This window comes from Anopheles maculipalpis, chromosome 2RL, assembly GCF_943734695.1.
Source record: "Anopheles maculipalpis chromosome 2RL, idAnoMacuDA_375_x, whole genome shotgun sequence".
NCBI classification, from domain to species: domain Eukaryota; kingdom Metazoa; phylum Arthropoda; class Insecta; order Diptera; family Culicidae; genus Anopheles; species Anopheles maculipalpis.
The window spans coordinates 47,919,752-47,937,631 of record NC_064871.1 but is presented as its reverse complement, the minus strand read 5'-3'; the positions used below and the strand labels follow the sequence as shown (position 1 = coordinate 47,937,631).

Sequence of the window (17,880 nt, the reverse complement as noted above, 5' to 3'; positions counted from 1 at the left end):
TTTCTATTATTTTATTCCTTGGTCGGTTGGGTAGACATTATAACGTCAACAAATACTGGAGAATACTCAAAGTTTTCCCTTTTCTGTTTCGTTTGGAACACAGCCACTGGCGGTGTATGCTCCAAACACTTTAACTACTGACCCCATCCACCGTCAGCCGCGGTAACAAAATGGTAAGGATTTCAATAAACTTTGGATTGCTAAAAATCTCCTCCCGCGTACGCACAGCTTCCTCGTGATCGCCGAGCATATTCTCCGGTGTGGCCAGCTCGCTATTTTCCAGTATCAGCGGTGGCACAATGCAGGTCGTTACGATGAGTGCTAGAAATGAAGCGAAAAACATGACCGAAGCAGAGATTAGCTTTGTTATGCCGATATTACGTATGTTTATGCAAATGTTGCCACATACCGTGGTCGCGTTTTGATGCCATTTCCGTTCGCACGCGCGCTAAATCGGGCAGGGGACCGTCATATTTAAATTGCCGCAGCGCTCCCAACAGCTCGTCCGTGTACAGCTGTACGAGATCGTCAAAACCCGCCCGCTGGATCACACTGTTGGCCGAGGAGTACAGCAAGTGGTTTAGGTCGAACGCTGGCGAACCGTAGAAGCTTTCCTGGTAATCCACCTGAGAGGGATAATTACAGGGGTAAAATGTTTTGCAGGTCTTTAAGGTTCTCCTCCTAAATCGTAAAAAAAAAGTACCATAATCACATCACTGACTATACCGTCCGTTTCGTACTTCCACAGCAAATTGTTTAGCCACATATCGCCATGGTTAAGAACGTTGAAGCCCGACTCGTCACATTCGTAGCTTCGCGCCTCACGTTCTATGGCTTGCTCGAGGAAAGAACGAAGAAATTCTGTGTACTGCGACAGCTCGGGAACTCGCACCGTCTGATCGATACAGTGCTGTATAGCGTTCGCATAGAACAGATGGATGGGATTCCCTTCGCTGGCAAAGTTGGTACTTGCCAGTCCGCTGAATAGGTCACGATTCTGTAATTAGGCATCATTGATCAATCTACGGCTGTTACATCCCACGAGCAGCGGTCAACCGATGATGTTGGCGTGAGAATTAGCTACCTTCCGACCCAGTACAGCCGTTGCAGCGTGGAATTTCGCCAGCTTCTGCACGATCAATCGCATGTGGTGCTGATCGAGCCGTTCCCGCCGATCCGGCTGCCGATAACCCTTAACAGCTAAATCTTCCAGTACCAGCGCGTGTTCATCTTCGTAGATAAATCGAGGTGCAAATTGTGTACAATCACCGAAGCTGGTCAGCAGTTCCCGGACAGCTTTCAAAACGGGCCCGTATACGGTTTTCTCGATACCGAACACATTCAGCTGGTCTGCTCCCTCAGCCAGCTCTGCGTTAGCTAGCTTCGTCTTCACAATTAATGACACCGTCTCTGGGCGGGTCGGGTCCGTACTGGGCAGCGTGTAATGGACGGTGGCGCGTACAATCGCGCTCATAAAATTCTGCCCACCCGGACATCCAGCAGCCAGTTCGTATCGCTCCACGGTAACATCCGCGTGCAGATAGGTTTCCAGTACATGCGTAAAATAATCCCGATTAATCCACGCCAGTTCCGGAGCTGGATCTTGCATGATGAATAAATTCCCCTACTAGAAACGAATGATACAAATATCCGTAACTGTAAAACGTTCACAACTCCGCACACACGCGATTGTTCGCGATGCTCTTTCACAACTGGCCGTAACAAACAAACGCATCAATTTCAGCCCGGTGCTGTGCTGAACTACGGACCCTCACAAAGATATGTACGTCGGACGTACGATGTTAACCTACACCAACATCAGTCCAACGATGGCCACCGGAGGGGGGAGAAAGATTTACCACATAATGTGGTGAGGCTCAGAATTGAATCATATGGTGTGCATCTCGCATCGTCACGTTTCTTTATCGACGACGCATGGTGCAGAACGACTCCAGTAGATTACACCCTGAACAGAGTAACAGAAAACTGGGGGGATGAATATAGCACACATACACCTGTACCACTGATAGGCTGTTTTGGGGTTGGAACGAAATTTATATTTTCTTCCTGCAGGGTTTGTTTACCGTGTGTAAAGGTCAAGCTTTTATTGTGATGAGACTTTAAGCCAGTTTATTTCGGATCACTGAATCGTTAAGGGTTTACCGGTGATCCGATGGTATCAAACACACCCTCAAGTATGAGACGAATAGGAAAATTTGCTATTTCACACAATCAAACGAAATAAGTTCACAAAATTGATCACCATAAGTAAGGTGGGATCACTCGGTATGGTCAAAAGGTTACATTGATCAATTGATCTTTTGCTGCAAGACATTCACTTACATTGATAGATTCGAGAGTAAAATACAATTCCTTTACTTCCTTATTAGGGATGTATTATTGCAGCAAAATAGTAGCGTTCCAAGCATGTTTAGATTCTAAGATTGATGTGCAGTTTGATATAGGAATATCTTTTTGGCACGATGATATCAGATGTCTGCTCACTTCAACACATCATATATGGCTAGACAATTCATAACGTCCCCTGATGCAGGAATCTTGTTAACTCGGTATGCATTAGCTTCTTGAACTCGGGATTGTTTAACACGGGATTCTCGATTTCACCCTTCAGAAATCCCTCGATATCGACTGTACTTTGATCCAAGTATCGGAATGAGTCGAAGACGACGTAGTGGAACAATTCTGAAACGAAAAATATATTCCGATCGATTAGTTGTTAGACTGATCCGCTGATTTATCTCGGGAGAATCAACTTACCGAGTCCTGCATATCGGAGTAGCTCTATCTGTAAATCCAACAAGCTTGGAATCTTTCCCAAAAATCCTAACCGCTTCAACAAATCGCTAAACTGCTGGTAATACATGTAAATCAACTCGGACCTATGTTTATCCTTAATCTCTTGCGTTGGTATCATATCCAGCAGATAGTACAGATCGATGGCAGGTGTAGTCCAGCAACAGATCTGATAGTCCAACAGTATCGTATCCGTGTGACGTCCTTCCGCATCGACTTGGTGCAGCATATTTTTATAATGAAAATCACCGTGTATCAACACGTTCTGGTACGTTTTGGTTGGATCATCGATAGTAACGTAAAACTCACGAAGATTCGCCTTAAACTTCTCTAAGGGTTTCGCAAAATGGGCAAACTCTGGGTATGAAGCGGTCAGCTGCATCATGTCTCTAAAACCTTTATTGATCATTCCCTCGAAGGCCATGAACTTTTCACCCATGGAGTGAGTATGTATGTCGGCAAATGTAGGATTCTGTAAGGTAGAACTTGAATTGAGATAGATGTTGATATCGTTAAACGTTTTTTCCCCCCTTACTGAGCTTTCTATCATCACGGATGCAGCATGGAACATTGCTATATCTTTCACTATCGGCTTCATGTCATCAAAGGTGCTGATAAAATCTCCCATCACCCATCCCTGGTCACTGATGTCCTCCAATATAAGGATGGTTCGAGGTTTCAGCATTCCATAAATGTATCTGCAACGAGATAGCAGCTCATTCACAACACATTCTCTTCGTTCTGAGACTCTCCATCATACCGCGGAAACTTGTACTCCTCTCCAATTTCCTTCAACATTCTTGCCATTTCTGGTAGAGTTTTGCTGTACATTTCTAATTCAATCGCAAACAGGCTATCATCGTCAAGCAGCTCCTTCTTAAGACCTTCTGCTTCCGGTTTCGTTTTCATGATGATGTTGACTGATTTCTCCTCATTGTTGCGCTTTGATCGATACTTTACAGTCGTCCGGAACATGACACTTGCATAATGATCACCTTTGTTCGTACCCGGCCGTAAAACACACGCACTCGTGAGCTCGATCGTTGGATCATTATTCGATTCACGCATCACATTGCAGAAGAACTCATCATTCAACCACTCCGGAGCTTCTAACTCGTCTAGATTATACGTCATCTTGGATCACTATAATTGTTTGCAAACGACACAGACCAACCCAAATCAACTGCTGCCGGAGATCTGTTTTCTTTAACTACCCCAACGCAACTGGCCATTGCTGTGAGAAATCTCGCATCTTTAAATAGAAAAGCGCCGCTATAGACGCTCTTTTATCTTTTCCATTGCTGTTTTATTCAAGTACATATGCCAACGTAGTAGATAAGTTTGCTAAACCACTCAAAAGCTTCCCCACCACACCACTACAACTTCTCAGCGTCAAGCGTAAAGCAGAAACAACTATTAATGAAACTTAATTGGAATTGATCGTCACTACTGTGCATGTGGCGCTATCTATTCCAGCGCTAGTATGACACCAATCGCTTAATTTCGCATGACAGTGCATTACAGGATATCATCTTTGTAGTGATTAGGGCTCAATAATAATTAAATAATGCATGCAAACCATCGTTTGTTTTATATTTCAAATATGTAAAAGAACATATAATAAAATGCTTGTCATTCAATGAAAATTCTTAAACAAAGCCTTGACCGTCCAAGTTCTAATTAGAGAGCAACCAAGATTTCAACTAGGCCCCTTCATACAATGTCATTACACGTTAACGTTCAGTAAATCAAGCACCCGAATATACACACAAAAAAAACTAGCACACCAATGTCCAGCGCTGAGAAACTGTTATTCGTTTGCAATAGTACAGGGAAATTCAAATCATAGCGTGCGGGGAGCCATGTTTTGAAAATAGTGCAATCGAATATGGAAACTACGACCATTGATATAAAAACGCCCAATGCATAAGCAAATTAACAAAAATAGACAAAGAATCACCATTAACAGTTATGGTAGCGCGTGCAATTGATATGGAAAAATTTAATCCACCTGTCCAATTTCATTTTCAATACCAATTGCATGTGCTTCCATAACCATTTTTGTTGACCCTGTATCTATTTCTGCTGATTTGCTAATGTGTTGGGTGTATCTATAACAATATTCGCTTGCGCTATTTTCTAAAGTTGGCTCGCCGAACCCTATCATCATTTGCATTTCCCTGTATCGTCCATTGAATAATTTACAGCGTTGCACACGAAAGGAACGGATATAAAATACCATCTGAATCGTTCTTCCAATAATTTGGCTACGTGGTATATTCTTCTTCTTAGCTCAATGACCTAAGCTCAACGAGGGACTTCGCAAACACGCTTGGCGAAGCGCTGCCGGAGGACACAACCACCGAGGCGATGACCCTCAATGACTACTGGCGTATGGTGGAGCAAGCCATCAGCAACACAGTCGACATGTTTGGGTGTGGGTGTCATACACCCGGTGTACAAAAAGGGCGACAGGATGGACAATGCTAACTTCCGGGCCATCACAGTCCTGAATGCTGCCTATAAGATTCTGTCCCGAATACTCTTCTGCAGACTGGAGTTCCTTGCTACAGATTTCGTCGGAAGCTACCAAACTGGATTTGTTGGAGGCAAATCGACAACCGACCAAATATTTACTCTACAGCAGATCCTCCACAAATGCCGGGAGCACCAAATCCCTACGCACCACCTATTCATTGACTTCAAGGCGGCCTACGATACCATAGATCGGATTGAACTTTGGAACACCATGCAGCAGTACGGATTCCCTAGGAAGCTGGTACGGCTGCTAAAGGCCACTATGAATGGGGTGCTTCCTGTCGGAATCGTTCGAATCTCACCGGGGTCTGAGGCAAGGAGAAGGATTCTCCTGTTTGTTGTTCAACATCGCTCTGGAGAATGTCATGCGAAGGGCGGGCTTCGACATCCGGGGCACGATTTTCACCCGATCTCTCCAATTCCTTGATTTCGCGGATGACATCGACATCATCAGACGGACAACTGCGGCGGTGTGCGAGGCGTACACCCGACAGAAACGCGAGCCCAATAGAATTGGATTGAGCATCAATGTGACGAAGACAAAATACCTGCTTGCCGGAGATTCTGACCGTTATAGAGCCCGACTCGGGCTCTATAACGGCGACTCTATAACGAGCAAAGTATCAGTTGACGGCGACGATCTCGAGGTGGTAGACGATCGTAACTTCGGATAACAACGTAAGCAACGAAATCCGAAGGCGCATTGTTCAGGGGAATCGTGCCTACTACAGACTCCACAAACTCCTGCGATCCAGAAAACTCCAACAACACATGAAATGTACGATTTACCGCAACTTGATACGTACGGTAGTCCGCTACGGAGTCCGATACGGAGTCGCTAGTCTTGGACTATGCTGACGGAGGACGCCAACGCACTCGCAATTTTCGAGCGGCGAGTACTAAGAACTATCTTTAGCGGTGTGTGCGAGCAGGGCGTGTGGCGAAGAAGAATGAACAACGAGCTAGCAGAGCTGTTTGGCGGTGCTGATATCCTGACGAGATTTAAATCCTGAAGGATACGATGGCTGGGGCACGTGATGAGGATGCCGGACTCATGCCACACAAAGAAGGTGCTCGTCAGCGACCCGTTCGGCACGAGGCGTAGAGGAGCACAGCGAGCTCGTTGGCTGGATCAAGTGGAGTCTAACCTGTCGGAGATCGGATGCAGCCGTGGATGGGGGACTGCAGCCCTAGATCGAGTTTCCTGGGAACTGATTGGAGACCTGACCATGTCGACACGACGTGCTCAATCCCGAGCAGGTCAAGAAGAAGAAGAAGAAAGTTGTAGCAAAGCACAAAGCACACCAAATTTACACTGCTACGAACGTAAGATGCTAAGCTCTCCAAAAGATGAGTTGAGCCTGTGGAACCAGCTCTTCCGCTCAGCTCCTATTTCGTCACTTTCTCGTCGTGCAGTATGATAACCTACCACATATCGAAGCTTCCGATACACGGGCTAGTTCCAACTCCTTGAGAGGCGAATGTAGTTCAAGAAACTCAAAGCCTTTCTAAATAAATGAGAAAAGAAAAAATCATGGATGAAGAAGAGAAGGATATTTTCGAGGACTGAAAAAAAAAAATCATCGATGCAAAACTTGGTATGTAGCCAATGTACGACCGAATAATTTGAAGTTGCAGAAACGTTAATTAAGAAATATGATCGAAACGTACACGGAGGGAAAACAAAATGAAGAGCAAAGACAGTAGATTAAATTAGAACAGATAAATCATTACGGATAGCCACACTGGAAGACCTCAATGTGTGGTGAGAATACATAAAAAGAAAACAAATGCAAATCTAGTAGAAGGGGACCTCTACCAAGCAACTGATATCTCAATACGTAGGGGGATAGAACGGAAGCTGGAACTCCATTGCCAAACAAGTCCCCAGCATTGACTAGACCAATGAGCTGTGGGTCCAATCAGAAGGTCAGAAGAATTACGATTCCCCCGTTTGGCAACACTAAGCTCGTGCTTTGCTGACCACCGAATCGACATGGTGAATGAAATGGAAGTGAAAGAGAGCTATCAAACATAGTATACCAATGATAGCGATATGATAGCGGACCGTTGACAGAGTCGGTGCAGGCCCCGGCCTGTTAATCGAAGCAGGTCTGAATCTTTTCCCCGTACGCCCAACGGACTGTCCAGCGAGCATCAGCGGGTATCACCATGTCAAGTTAAATCAAGCAAAACTATACAACGCAATGAGCTCATTTGGAATCCCCACCTACCTCGATAGGTTGGAAGAATGGTAATGACCCACACGTCAGGTGCGTCAGATGATCGAGGATTTGAGCATGGAGCTCAAATTTGCCAACTTGTTCAAAAGTTCTGCCAATTTGTTCAAACGCTGTAATGTTGGAGATCAACGAGACTAATACCAAAATGATGGTGATACCAGCGTCCCAGCTGATTTACACTGGTATTTGCATAGATAGTATACACAGGTAACCCTTTAAACCATCAGCACAACACGTGCCACGATGTACGGTTTTGTAATATGGCTTCTGTTCATAACTGGTGAATTCGTCTGATCTGACGAGGGCAGAGCAGCTAAATGACGAGCTTTGACGAGCTACAGGATGATCTCAGCATTATGCAATGAATTATATTCTACAGGCTACGCTGCTACGTAAGCCCAAACTGAAACGACAACGCTTGACCGTGACCGGTTTCGAGTCATTCTACAGCAGGCCAAGATCGCAAAACGATTATTGTTCACGCACAACGGTGAGACTGCCTGAGAAATAAGTGAGTGAGAAAGTTAATAAGTAAATATACGCTTTAAACGACAAAGTCAAAACAAAACTCCTTTCCTTTGTTTTCTTATCAGAGATGTTTTAATGCAGATACCCGGTTATCAACTATTACACCACATAACAGCCGAAAACGGTGAGGCCACGCGGCCGTGAGACAACACACCGTAAAATGGTCGCGTTCCAATGACGATGCGAATCTATGCAGTTTGATATGGGAAAACTTATGTCCCGGCACGCTTCTGCGATTACAGAAGCGGCCTATCCCAGATCCCACAAGCGGCAGCACAAAAATGTTATCGACCCGGACCAACAGCAGCACAATCATATCACGCTGACGTATAGCGACGATACGCGATGTCTGCTCACTTTGCACTACTATATATGGCTAGACACTTGATAGCGTCCCCTGATGCAGGAATCTTGATAACTCGGAATGCATTAGCTTCTTGAACTCAGGATTGTTTAACACGGGATTGTCGACCTCACCCTTGAGCAATCCCTCGATATCGACTGCATTTTGATCCATGTACCGGAAGCTGCTGAAAACCGCATAATGGAACAATTCTGGAATGACAAATATATTCCGATCGATTAGTTGTAAGACTGATCCGTTGATTTATCTCGGGAGAATCAACTTACCGAGTCCTGCATATCGGAGTAGCTCTATCTGTAAATCCAACAAGCTTGGAATCTTTCCCAAAAATCCTAACCGCTTCAACAGATCGCTAAACTGCTGGTAATACATGTAAATCAACTCGGACCTATGTTTATCCTTAATCTCTTGCGTTGGTATCATATCCAGCAGATAGTACAGATCGATGGCAGGTGTAGTCCAGCAACAGATCTGATAGTCCAACAGTATCGTATCCGTGTGGCGTCCTTCTGCATCGACTTGGTGCAGCATATTTTTGCTATGGAAATCACCGTGTATCAACACGTTCTGGTACGTTTTGGTAGAGTTATACAGCGACACGTAAAAATCACGGACACCCACTTTAAACTTCTCTAAGGGTTCCGCAAAATGGGCAAACTCCGGGTATGAAGCGGTCAGCTGCATTAAGTCTCCAAAGCCTTTGTTGACCATTCCCTCGAAGGCCATGAACTTTTCACCCATGGAGTAAGCATGCTTGCCAGCGAACGTGGAGTCCTACGAAAAGGAATTTCAGTTGAACTAATGGTTGTCATCTTTGCACACTTTTTTCCCTTACTGAGCTTTCTATCATCACCGATGCGGCATGGAACATTGCTATATCTTTCACAATCGGCTTCATGTCATCAAAGGTGCTGATAAAATCTCCCATCACCCATCCCTGGTCACTGATGTCCTCCAATATAAGGATGGTTCGAGGTTTCATCATTCCATAAATGTATCTGCAACGAGATAGTAGCTCATTCACAACACATTCTCTTCGTTCTGAGACTCTCCATCATACCGCGGAAACTTGTACTCCTCTCCAATTTCCTTCAACATTCGTGCCATTTCTGGTAGAGTTTTGCTGTACATTTCTAATTCAATCGCAAACAGGCTATCATCGTCAAGCAGCTCCTTCTTAAGACCCTCTGCTTCCGGTTTCGTTTTCATGATGATGTTGACTGATTTCTCCTCATTGTTGCGCTTTGATCGATACTTTACAGTCGTCCGGAACATGACACTTGCATAATGATCACCTTTGTTCGTACCCGGCCGTAAGACACACGCACTCGTGAGCTCGATCGTTGGATCATTATTCGATTCACGCATCACATTGCAGAAGAACTCATCATTCAACCATTCCGGAGCTTCTAACTCGTCTAGATTATACGTCATCTTGGATCACTATAATTGTTTGCAAACGACACAGACCAACCCAAATCAACTGCTGCCGGAGATCTGTTTTCTTTAACTACCCCAACGCAACTGACCTTGCTGTGAGAAATCTCGCATCTTTAAATAGAAAAGCGCTGCTATACACGCTCTTTTATCTCTAACATTACTAATGTGTGTGTGCCTATGTATGTACGCCAACGTAGTAGATAAGTTTGCACCATAATGTCCGAGCATCGAGCAAAAACAATGATTAATGAAAGAAACTCAATTGAAGTATGATCGTCGCTACTGTGCGCGTGGCGCTATCTATCCCAGGGTGCACCGGTTTCTATCCCAGGGTGCACACCAACCATGTAGGAGGAAATTTGAGATTTTTTTCACTTATTTTAGCATGGTATCAACACCACAATAGCCGGAATTCGGAATTCAACCAACCACCAATAGAAGCAATAGTTACAGCAATAGCACAGGACCAAAAACAATCACCTCTACATCATCATCAGCAGCTTCTTCACTCTTACAACTCCGCTACAACCGAATATGCCCGGGATAAGGCAAATAACAAGGAGGAAATGCCATGTTAATATTTCATATATGCAATAAACAATATTGTCACCACAAGCGGTAGGACAATTCGAAGGTAAGCCGTAATAGTATAAATAAATAAATAAAAAATATATCCAACCGGGCAGGGTTCGCAATGGTATTGCGACAGCGGCGCCTTTTTTTAAACGGCAGGACCGATGTTTAAATCCCAACCGAATCATCCCCCCGTAGATAGGACTGACTATCAAACTACGTGGTATCGATGATCCGCATTCTATGGCCGGCTTAACGCAGGTCGTTAAGCCAAGAAGAACTATATCCAAAGACTAAAAACGTATGCAAGAAATTGCAAAAAATAAGCAGAAACAACTAGTATGTACTCTATCATGTGTGTCGCATCAAATGAAACGGACTTAGGTATGCCCAACAAGAGACGAAATTCTACGTCATCCGCAAAATGGTAAGTAAAGCATTTCGCCCCATACATGTTAATGTGCTGTGATCAGCTTTACTAATTACACTCTTCGACGATCTACTACACCGTACAGACTTTAGTAGGCAGATCGCATTTTTAATATAACTGATTGTTGTACAAATGATCAATAGGGACGCTAAATTAGATAAAACAAGGTAAAAAAAAGCAAAAAATTGAGGAAATAAAACTAAGGAAATAACTCTCAACTATCTGGTTGTTTATTTGTCCTTATATTTTTAAAAATCGTATCTTACTTCACTAAGTGCTCTTGAAATATTGTGTTTGAATTGCAAAAAAACTTGCAATAATGCAAATCAATAATGATTCCTGACTATTAGGACCAAAACCTATAAAATAATGTTCATAAAGTTCCTTGGTGAAGGAATCGCGTTAGTTCTCGGTACATAAGCTTCCGATATTCTGGATTTTCCGTGACCGAATTCTGGATCTCCCCTTTCAGCAGTGCCTCGAGATCGATCAGAACAATATCCGTATAGCGGAATGACATGAAGACAGCATAGTGGAACAATTCTAGGGACGAGTTTAACACAATACATCACATTAGAGTGATGAAGATGATAATGTCTCACAATACTCACCAAGTCCAGCATATCGCAAAAGCTCTAGCTGCAAGTCTAACAAGGATGGTATCTTTCCTTTGAAGCCTAGCCGCTTCAATAGATCACTGTACTGTTGGTAGTATGAATATATCAGCTCCGATCGATGGTTGTCCTTAACCTCTTGTGCCGGTACTAGGCTCAGCAGATAGTACAGATCGATGGCAGGTGATGTCCAGCAACAGATCTGATAGTCCAGCAGTATCGTATCAGAAATTCGTCCTGCAGAATCAATTTTGTGCAAAATATTCTTAACATGACAATCGCCGTGTATCAGCACGTTTGGGTACGTTTTGGATGATTTAAACAGCGAATCAAAAAATGTTGGTAAGTTTTCCTGATATTTCACCAACGGTTTTGCAAAATGGGCGAACTCCGGGTACGACGTCGTTAGCTGCATCAAGTCCCCAAAGCCTTTCTTGATCAGACCCTCAAGACCAATGAATTTATTGGCCATCGAATGTCGGTACCTGGCAGCGAATGTAGAATCCTACCGGGAAAACTATAATAAGTCGCTAGACTAACGAATACCACCAGTGAACACTTACTGAGCTTTCTATCATCATGGAGGCAGCATGGAACATTGCTAGAATTTTTACTAGAGGTTTCATTTCGTCCAGAGTGCCGATTACTTCTCCCATCACCCATCCCTGGTCACTGATATCCTCCAAAATAATAATAGGTCGAGGTTGCAGCGTTCCATAAAAATATCTGTAACACAAGCAGTAAATTGACAACAGCTTCGTTTCTTGTTCACATACTCCAAACATACCGTGGGTACTTGTACTCCTCTCCAATTTCCTTCAACATTCGTGCCATTTCTGGTAGAGTTTTGCTGTACATATCGACTTCGATCGCAAACAATCCATCATCGTCAAGCAGCTCCTTCTTAAGACCCTCTGCTTCCGGTTTCGTTTTCATAATGATCTTGACAGATTTTTCCTCCTTCGTACGCTTGGATCGATACTTCACAGTTGTCCGGAACATGACACTTGCGAAATGATCGCCTTTATTCGTACCCGGCCGTAAAACACACGCACTCGTGAGCTCGATCGTTGGATCGTTATTCGATTCACGCATCACATTGCAGAAGAACTCATCATTCAACCAGGTCGGAGCTTCAAGTTCGTCTTGACTGTACGCCATCTCTAAGCAGTGCCTTTCTTATCGAATGGTTTACACTGAGGAAAAGGAACGAAACTGTATTGGTGTACAAGACGTTTCCAACTTAAATAGGAAATCAACTTTCCACGCTAACTACTAGCACAGTTCCTAATCAACATAGATAAACACCAACCCGTAGTTAATGATATTTATTTTGAAAATCTGCACCACAATTTAAATCTAAAACAATGTTTGCAAATACTCTCAGCAAAACTGCGTACAGTCTCAATCGAGCGTACTATCTGACTGACGAGCGTACTATCTGAGGGAAGTGCGCAATTTACACTCATGCAGCATGGTCGTTTCGCTCCAAGACTTTAATTTGTTTCGTAGGCTACATTTTAACGGAGAACGAATGTGTTATGTTCATACAACCCGTAAGAAATCCGATCGATTAGGTTCCGTTTTTTGCCTTGGGTTCTTTCAAATAACCGTTTCATTTTTACTATTTTAACTCACAGTGTTAAGCCACAACGAACACTCTGGTGCAACAGTAACGAACTTGAAAATAATAGGTAATTGTGTAATATTGTATGAACGTAAATACAGAAAGTTATTTTATTTTATTGTAATGAATGTATGTTCGTATAAGCCAAAGATGAGATTAATATATTAATACATTTTGCTTTTGAATTTTAGAGAATGGCACAGTTAGTGCAAAACTCATATATCTGAACGTGGTTTAAGCACATCATTAATTTTAAATTTTTACATCTTTCTTGCTTTCTTGTGTTTCTAAAATTTTTTGAGAAATCATGTATCACTAAGGACCACACACACTCTATTCTATTATGCCACGGTGCAAAAATCTTGGCAATTCCGTCTTGATCGTTTCTTTAAACTCTTCCAGCTGCAGTGCAGGATTCTCGATACGTCCCAGAAAGAAGGCCTCGGAGTCCACCTTGGATAAGTCCGTATACCGAAAGGAGGAAAATACGATGTAATGGAACAGTTCTGTAAAACGAAATGGAGTCATGTTACATATTAGCGCAAAGTTCCCTTTACCATTTCCATTTACCAAGCTCCCCTTTTCGTAGCATTTCCGCGTGTAACTCGGTTAAGGTTGGAATCTTTCCACTATAGTTCAATCGACGAAGCACACTACTAAATTTGCCAAAATACCGATGGATGATTGCATCTCGATGGCTGGTTTTCACCGATTGCTCCGGTATCATGTACGTGAGATAGAACAAATCTACCATCTGCGAGCTCCAGCTACACATCTGATAGTCCACAAACATTGTCTCAACAATTCGCTCTCCTGCCTGAAGATGGAGTAAGTTTTTAAAATGAAAATCCCCATGTATCAACACATTGGCACACGATTCGCTAGTTGCATAGGCCGCACGTAAACTGTCATCGATCCTTTGGTGGAACTTTTCCACCGGTTCAACCAGCTCGGAAAGCTCCAACGTATCACGTAGAAAGCGTACAAACGAATGGAAACAGGCATCGGTCATGCTTCGCATCGAACACAACGTATCGGCGATCGTGCACCGATACACAGCCGCAAAATCCGGATCCTAAAAATTAATAATTTTACTAGTTAGTAACAGCACTAGGAAAGGTATTCTCCACACAAGTTACATTCGCTTGCATTACTACAGACGCGGCATGAAATTTTGCGATGGCATCGATCGTTGGTTGCATTTCCTCGAAGCTTTTGAGCAAACCTTTCATGGTCCAGCCCTGGGGACTTAAATCTTCCAGGATAATTATCGTGTGAGGAGTTTTGGATGCGAAGATCAAGCTGTATTACATTGAGAGTATTATTTTACAGCAAACCGGACCGTTGCTAGACAATTTTCACACAGTACTTTGGATACTTATACTCCTCGCCGATGCTTTCCATCAGTCTTGCCATCTCGGGAAGCACCTGGGTGTACATTCGTATTTCTTTGCCGAAAAAATCCTCTTCCTCGAGAAGCTCTTTCTTCAACCCTTCCGAAACTGGTTTTATCTTCATGATGAGGTTGATCGATTTCTCTACGCCTCCGATCTGGTAACGTACCGTCGTTCGGTACATAACGCTCGCAAAATGATCACCAGCTTTTGTGCCAGGCCGTAGCACACACGTATCCACCAACCGAACCTTCGGATCACGTTCGTACTCGCACAAAACATGCTGGAAAAACTCATCATTTAACCAACCTGGCGACGAAAGTTCATCGTGATTGAACTCCATAATTAGGAACGATTCTACTGCACGTATGCCAAGCGAAATAACACCCAATGCACACTAACCAAGAGTGATGGGAGCTGAGCGGTATTTAGCGGCGCTTGATAATCATCGTAGTGTCTCAATAGCTTTCGGCCACAATATTTTGTATGCTTTGGAAGCGTGTGGTTGTGAAGGAATGCGGCATTTGAAGAGATAAATAAATAGAACTTTTCACAATATGTGTGAATTTTGGCATACAGCGATAAAAATTACAGCATCGTTCACATGTTTTGCAGATTTGGAAAGATTGTAAATACACTTAAAACATTTAAAGACTGATAATCAATTGTTAATAGCACAATGGAACCTTTTTCTTGGGTGATAAAGGAAACAGTGACGCCGGTCTTAACACGACAGTACCTGACTAACCAAAAACGATGTATCAATATGTCTCCATTAGATAACTGGCATGATCTATCAGATCGCTAAGCCAAGAAAAAGAAGAAGCTATCTAAAGATATAAATACATTTAGTTAAATTTGAGCGGTCCTGTGGAGAACTAAAAAAAAACGTCAAAACTTGCTCAAGTTTGACGTTTGGAAATCGTCGACATCTGATTTATAGTACCAATTTGAATTTGAAGTTCCAGTACTAATTTCAAAAAGGTTAAATTATTATTTTTTTTGCTTTAAAAATTCCATGCTGGTTTCGGTAAGATGTTCTGTCTATTCTGTCTATTTTATGTATTTTGTAGATACATAGGTTAAAAGAAGAATTGTAGGATTAAACACGAACATTTTATAATTGATTGCAATCTATCTATCTAAATGTAGATCTGGTCTAATGTTTCAGAAGAATAGTTTTAAAATTACAAAATGAATAGAACAAACTTTTCATGTTTAAGTTTAACGATACTGCCTAAGGTCTCGGAGACCTTATTCACAACTGCATTCGCCAAGCTTACTACCACCACGCACCGTTATGTTTGCTTACATCAACAATGTTTAATGTGTGTTCAATCACAAGCAAAATTGCGATAAGATAACGTTATGTAATTGTTATTGTTTATTTTCTTTCTTCCACGCACATATTTTACGCTCCTGCACGAGCTCACGTGGTTAGCTCTGTCCACAAACACTAAACATCCATCACACCCTGATAGAGGAACCTTGTCAGTACTTCGTGCATCACACGACGGTAAACAGGACTGCTGGCGGCGGGATTGCTTCCCTTGCCGGACAGAAGCGCTTCAAAATCGATCTTCGAACGATCGATAAATCGATACGGATACAGAGCTACGTAATGGAACAACTCAAGCGCACCTTTGCGAAGTAACTCCATGTGTAACTCCTGCAGTGAGGTAATACGTCCGAGCCATCCGAGCTGGAGCAAAAGGCGCCGAAACTCTTCATAGTACAGATAGATCATCGTTTCCCGATGCTGTTCCTTTACACCTTGCTCGACGATTGTATCGAGCAGATAGTACAGGTCGACTGCCGGTGTTGTCCAGCTACAAATTTGGTAGTCGATTAACATCGTGTCCCTCACCCGTCCGTCCGGTGCATGTTGGTGGAGTAAATTTTTCGAATGGAAATCTCCATGAACCAGTACATTGAGACAATCGGACGATGGGGCATAACTTTGCACGAGATTATCAAGCAATTTTCGTTGTTGATTTTCAACGGGTTTAATCAAATGCTCAAATCCTTGCGTTGTTCGCATGAAGTCCAACAGATCCTTAAAGCTTTTCGCTAACATTCCGTCTAGGGATTTAAACTTTTCAGCCACATTGCAGCGATGTTGGGTACTGAAGGATGAGTCCTGAAAATAGAGAAGCGAAATTTAACGGAATCTAGAGAGAATCGCAACATGATGAATCGTACCTCGTGCTCCATCACGACGGATGCAGCGTGAAATTTAGCAATGGATTTAATTGCTGGTATAACGTCCTCCAACGATGTTAGATAGCCTCCCGTATTCCACCCTTGTCCACTAACGTCTTCCAATATCAGAATGGTATAAGGGGTGTCTGATGCATATACAAACCTGCAAAAAACAATTATTTTTTAGCCTAATGCTGAATTATAAGAACTATAGATCGCCACTCACCTTGGGTAATTGAATGTCTCACCAATCTCCGCCAATTTCCTCTTCATCTCTGGCAACACTTTGCTGTAGATGTGTATTTCTTTTGAAAAAAGATCTCCACCTTCGAGTACGTCCTTCTTCAGACCAGCCTGGTATGGTTTAATCTTCATGATCACGTCCAGCGAAGCTTCCTTTCCCTGATGGCATCGATAGTGGATCGTCGTTCGGTACATGACACTTGCGAAATGTTCACCGGGTTTTGTACCGGCACGCAACTTACATCCATGACACAGTCGTGCCCTGGAATCATGGGTAAAGTCTCGTATCACTTGCAGAAAGAAATCATCATTCAACCAGGAAGGAACGTCACGTTCATCGCTTGGACACTGCATGGTAGATGGCTGGCGAACGCTATTGAACGAATAACCTCACAAAGTACACTGCTCGATCGTAACACACTACACGGTAGCTTCGAATCGTATTTGGGGAGTATTTATAACTTGCGCTGGATCTAGCCCCTCTACCGAGGGCTATCTGCTGTGCCATTGGGAATAGTATCGTGATAGAATTGATGATAAGATGCTCGTAAATGTACATCGGACAGTATTGTTGTAACGTGTGAAACAATTTTCATCAGACTCCCTGCCGATGGTGCCTCGGCCATCACGGAGAGAAAATAGATAGTGTTATTGGATGAACTTCATTTATTTACGATACGACGCTATAACCTGCAGCACACAGTGTAACATGTCAAGCGAAGCAATGTGGCATGATCTTAAGTTTGCACTTTAATCAAACTCCACAACAACAGAAATGAATCACCCTAAACATAGCAGATGCAGTCCCCGAATTCCACGAATAACAGGCAAAGGTGTCAAAGTCGCTCGTGCCAAAAATGGCAATGAAAC

At 43.1% G+C, this 17,880-nt stretch overlaps 6 protein-coding genes across 6 annotated transcripts in view; all 6 read right to left on the bottom strand.

Annotated features, from left to right (window-relative positions):
* The window catches only part of LOC126558621 (serine/threonine-protein phosphatase 4 catalytic subunit), a 161,615-nt gene that overhangs the window by 96,276 nt on the left and 47,459 nt on the right, over positions 1-17,880 (bottom strand). The window lies entirely within an intron of this gene.
* LOC126567203 (uncharacterized) lies at positions 131-9,921 on the bottom strand. The gene is made up of 13 exons (XM_050223433.1): positions 9,548-9,921; positions 9,323-9,485; positions 8,754-9,261; positions 8,506-8,678; positions 6,782-6,860; positions 3,575-3,932; positions 3,350-3,512; positions 2,779-3,286; positions 2,609-2,703; positions 1,085-1,624; positions 704-997; positions 410-626; positions 131-321 (listed from the first exon to the last, which is right to left on the bottom strand). Exons 1-13 carry the CDS (start codon positions 9,919-9,921, stop codon positions 131-133), a joined length of 3,663 nt encoding a protein of 1,220 aa, XP_050079390.1.
* LOC126559847 (uncharacterized) lies at positions 2,530-3,948 on the bottom strand. The gene is made up of 4 exons (XM_050216020.1): positions 3,575-3,948; positions 3,350-3,512; positions 2,779-3,286; positions 2,530-2,703 (listed from the first exon to the last, which is right to left on the bottom strand). Exons 1-4 carry the CDS (start codon positions 3,946-3,948, stop codon positions 2,534-2,536), a joined length of 1,215 nt encoding a protein of 404 aa, XP_050071977.1. The 3' UTR covers positions 2,530-2,533.
* On the bottom strand, positions 11,304-12,705 carry LOC126558261 (uncharacterized). Its single transcript, XM_050214240.1, has 4 exons — positions 12,332-12,705; positions 12,108-12,270; positions 11,542-12,049; positions 11,304-11,473 (listed from the first exon to the last, which is right to left on the bottom strand). Exons 1-4 carry the CDS (start codon positions 12,703-12,705, stop codon positions 11,304-11,306), a joined length of 1,215 nt encoding a protein of 404 aa, XP_050070197.1.
* Positions 13,505-14,925, bottom strand: LOC126559832 (uncharacterized). The gene is made up of 4 exons (XM_050216004.1): positions 14,541-14,925; positions 14,311-14,473; positions 13,742-14,246; positions 13,505-13,677 (listed from the first exon to the last, which is right to left on the bottom strand). Exons 1-4 carry the CDS (start codon positions 14,906-14,908, stop codon positions 13,505-13,507), a joined length of 1,209 nt encoding a protein of 402 aa, XP_050071961.1. The 5' UTR covers positions 14,909-14,925.
* Positions 16,022-17,364, bottom strand: LOC126567202 (uncharacterized). The gene is made up of 3 exons (XM_050223432.1): positions 16,994-17,364; positions 16,768-16,930; positions 16,022-16,705 (listed from the first exon to the last, which is right to left on the bottom strand). Exons 1-3 carry the CDS (start codon positions 17,362-17,364, stop codon positions 16,022-16,024), a joined length of 1,218 nt encoding a protein of 405 aa, XP_050079389.1.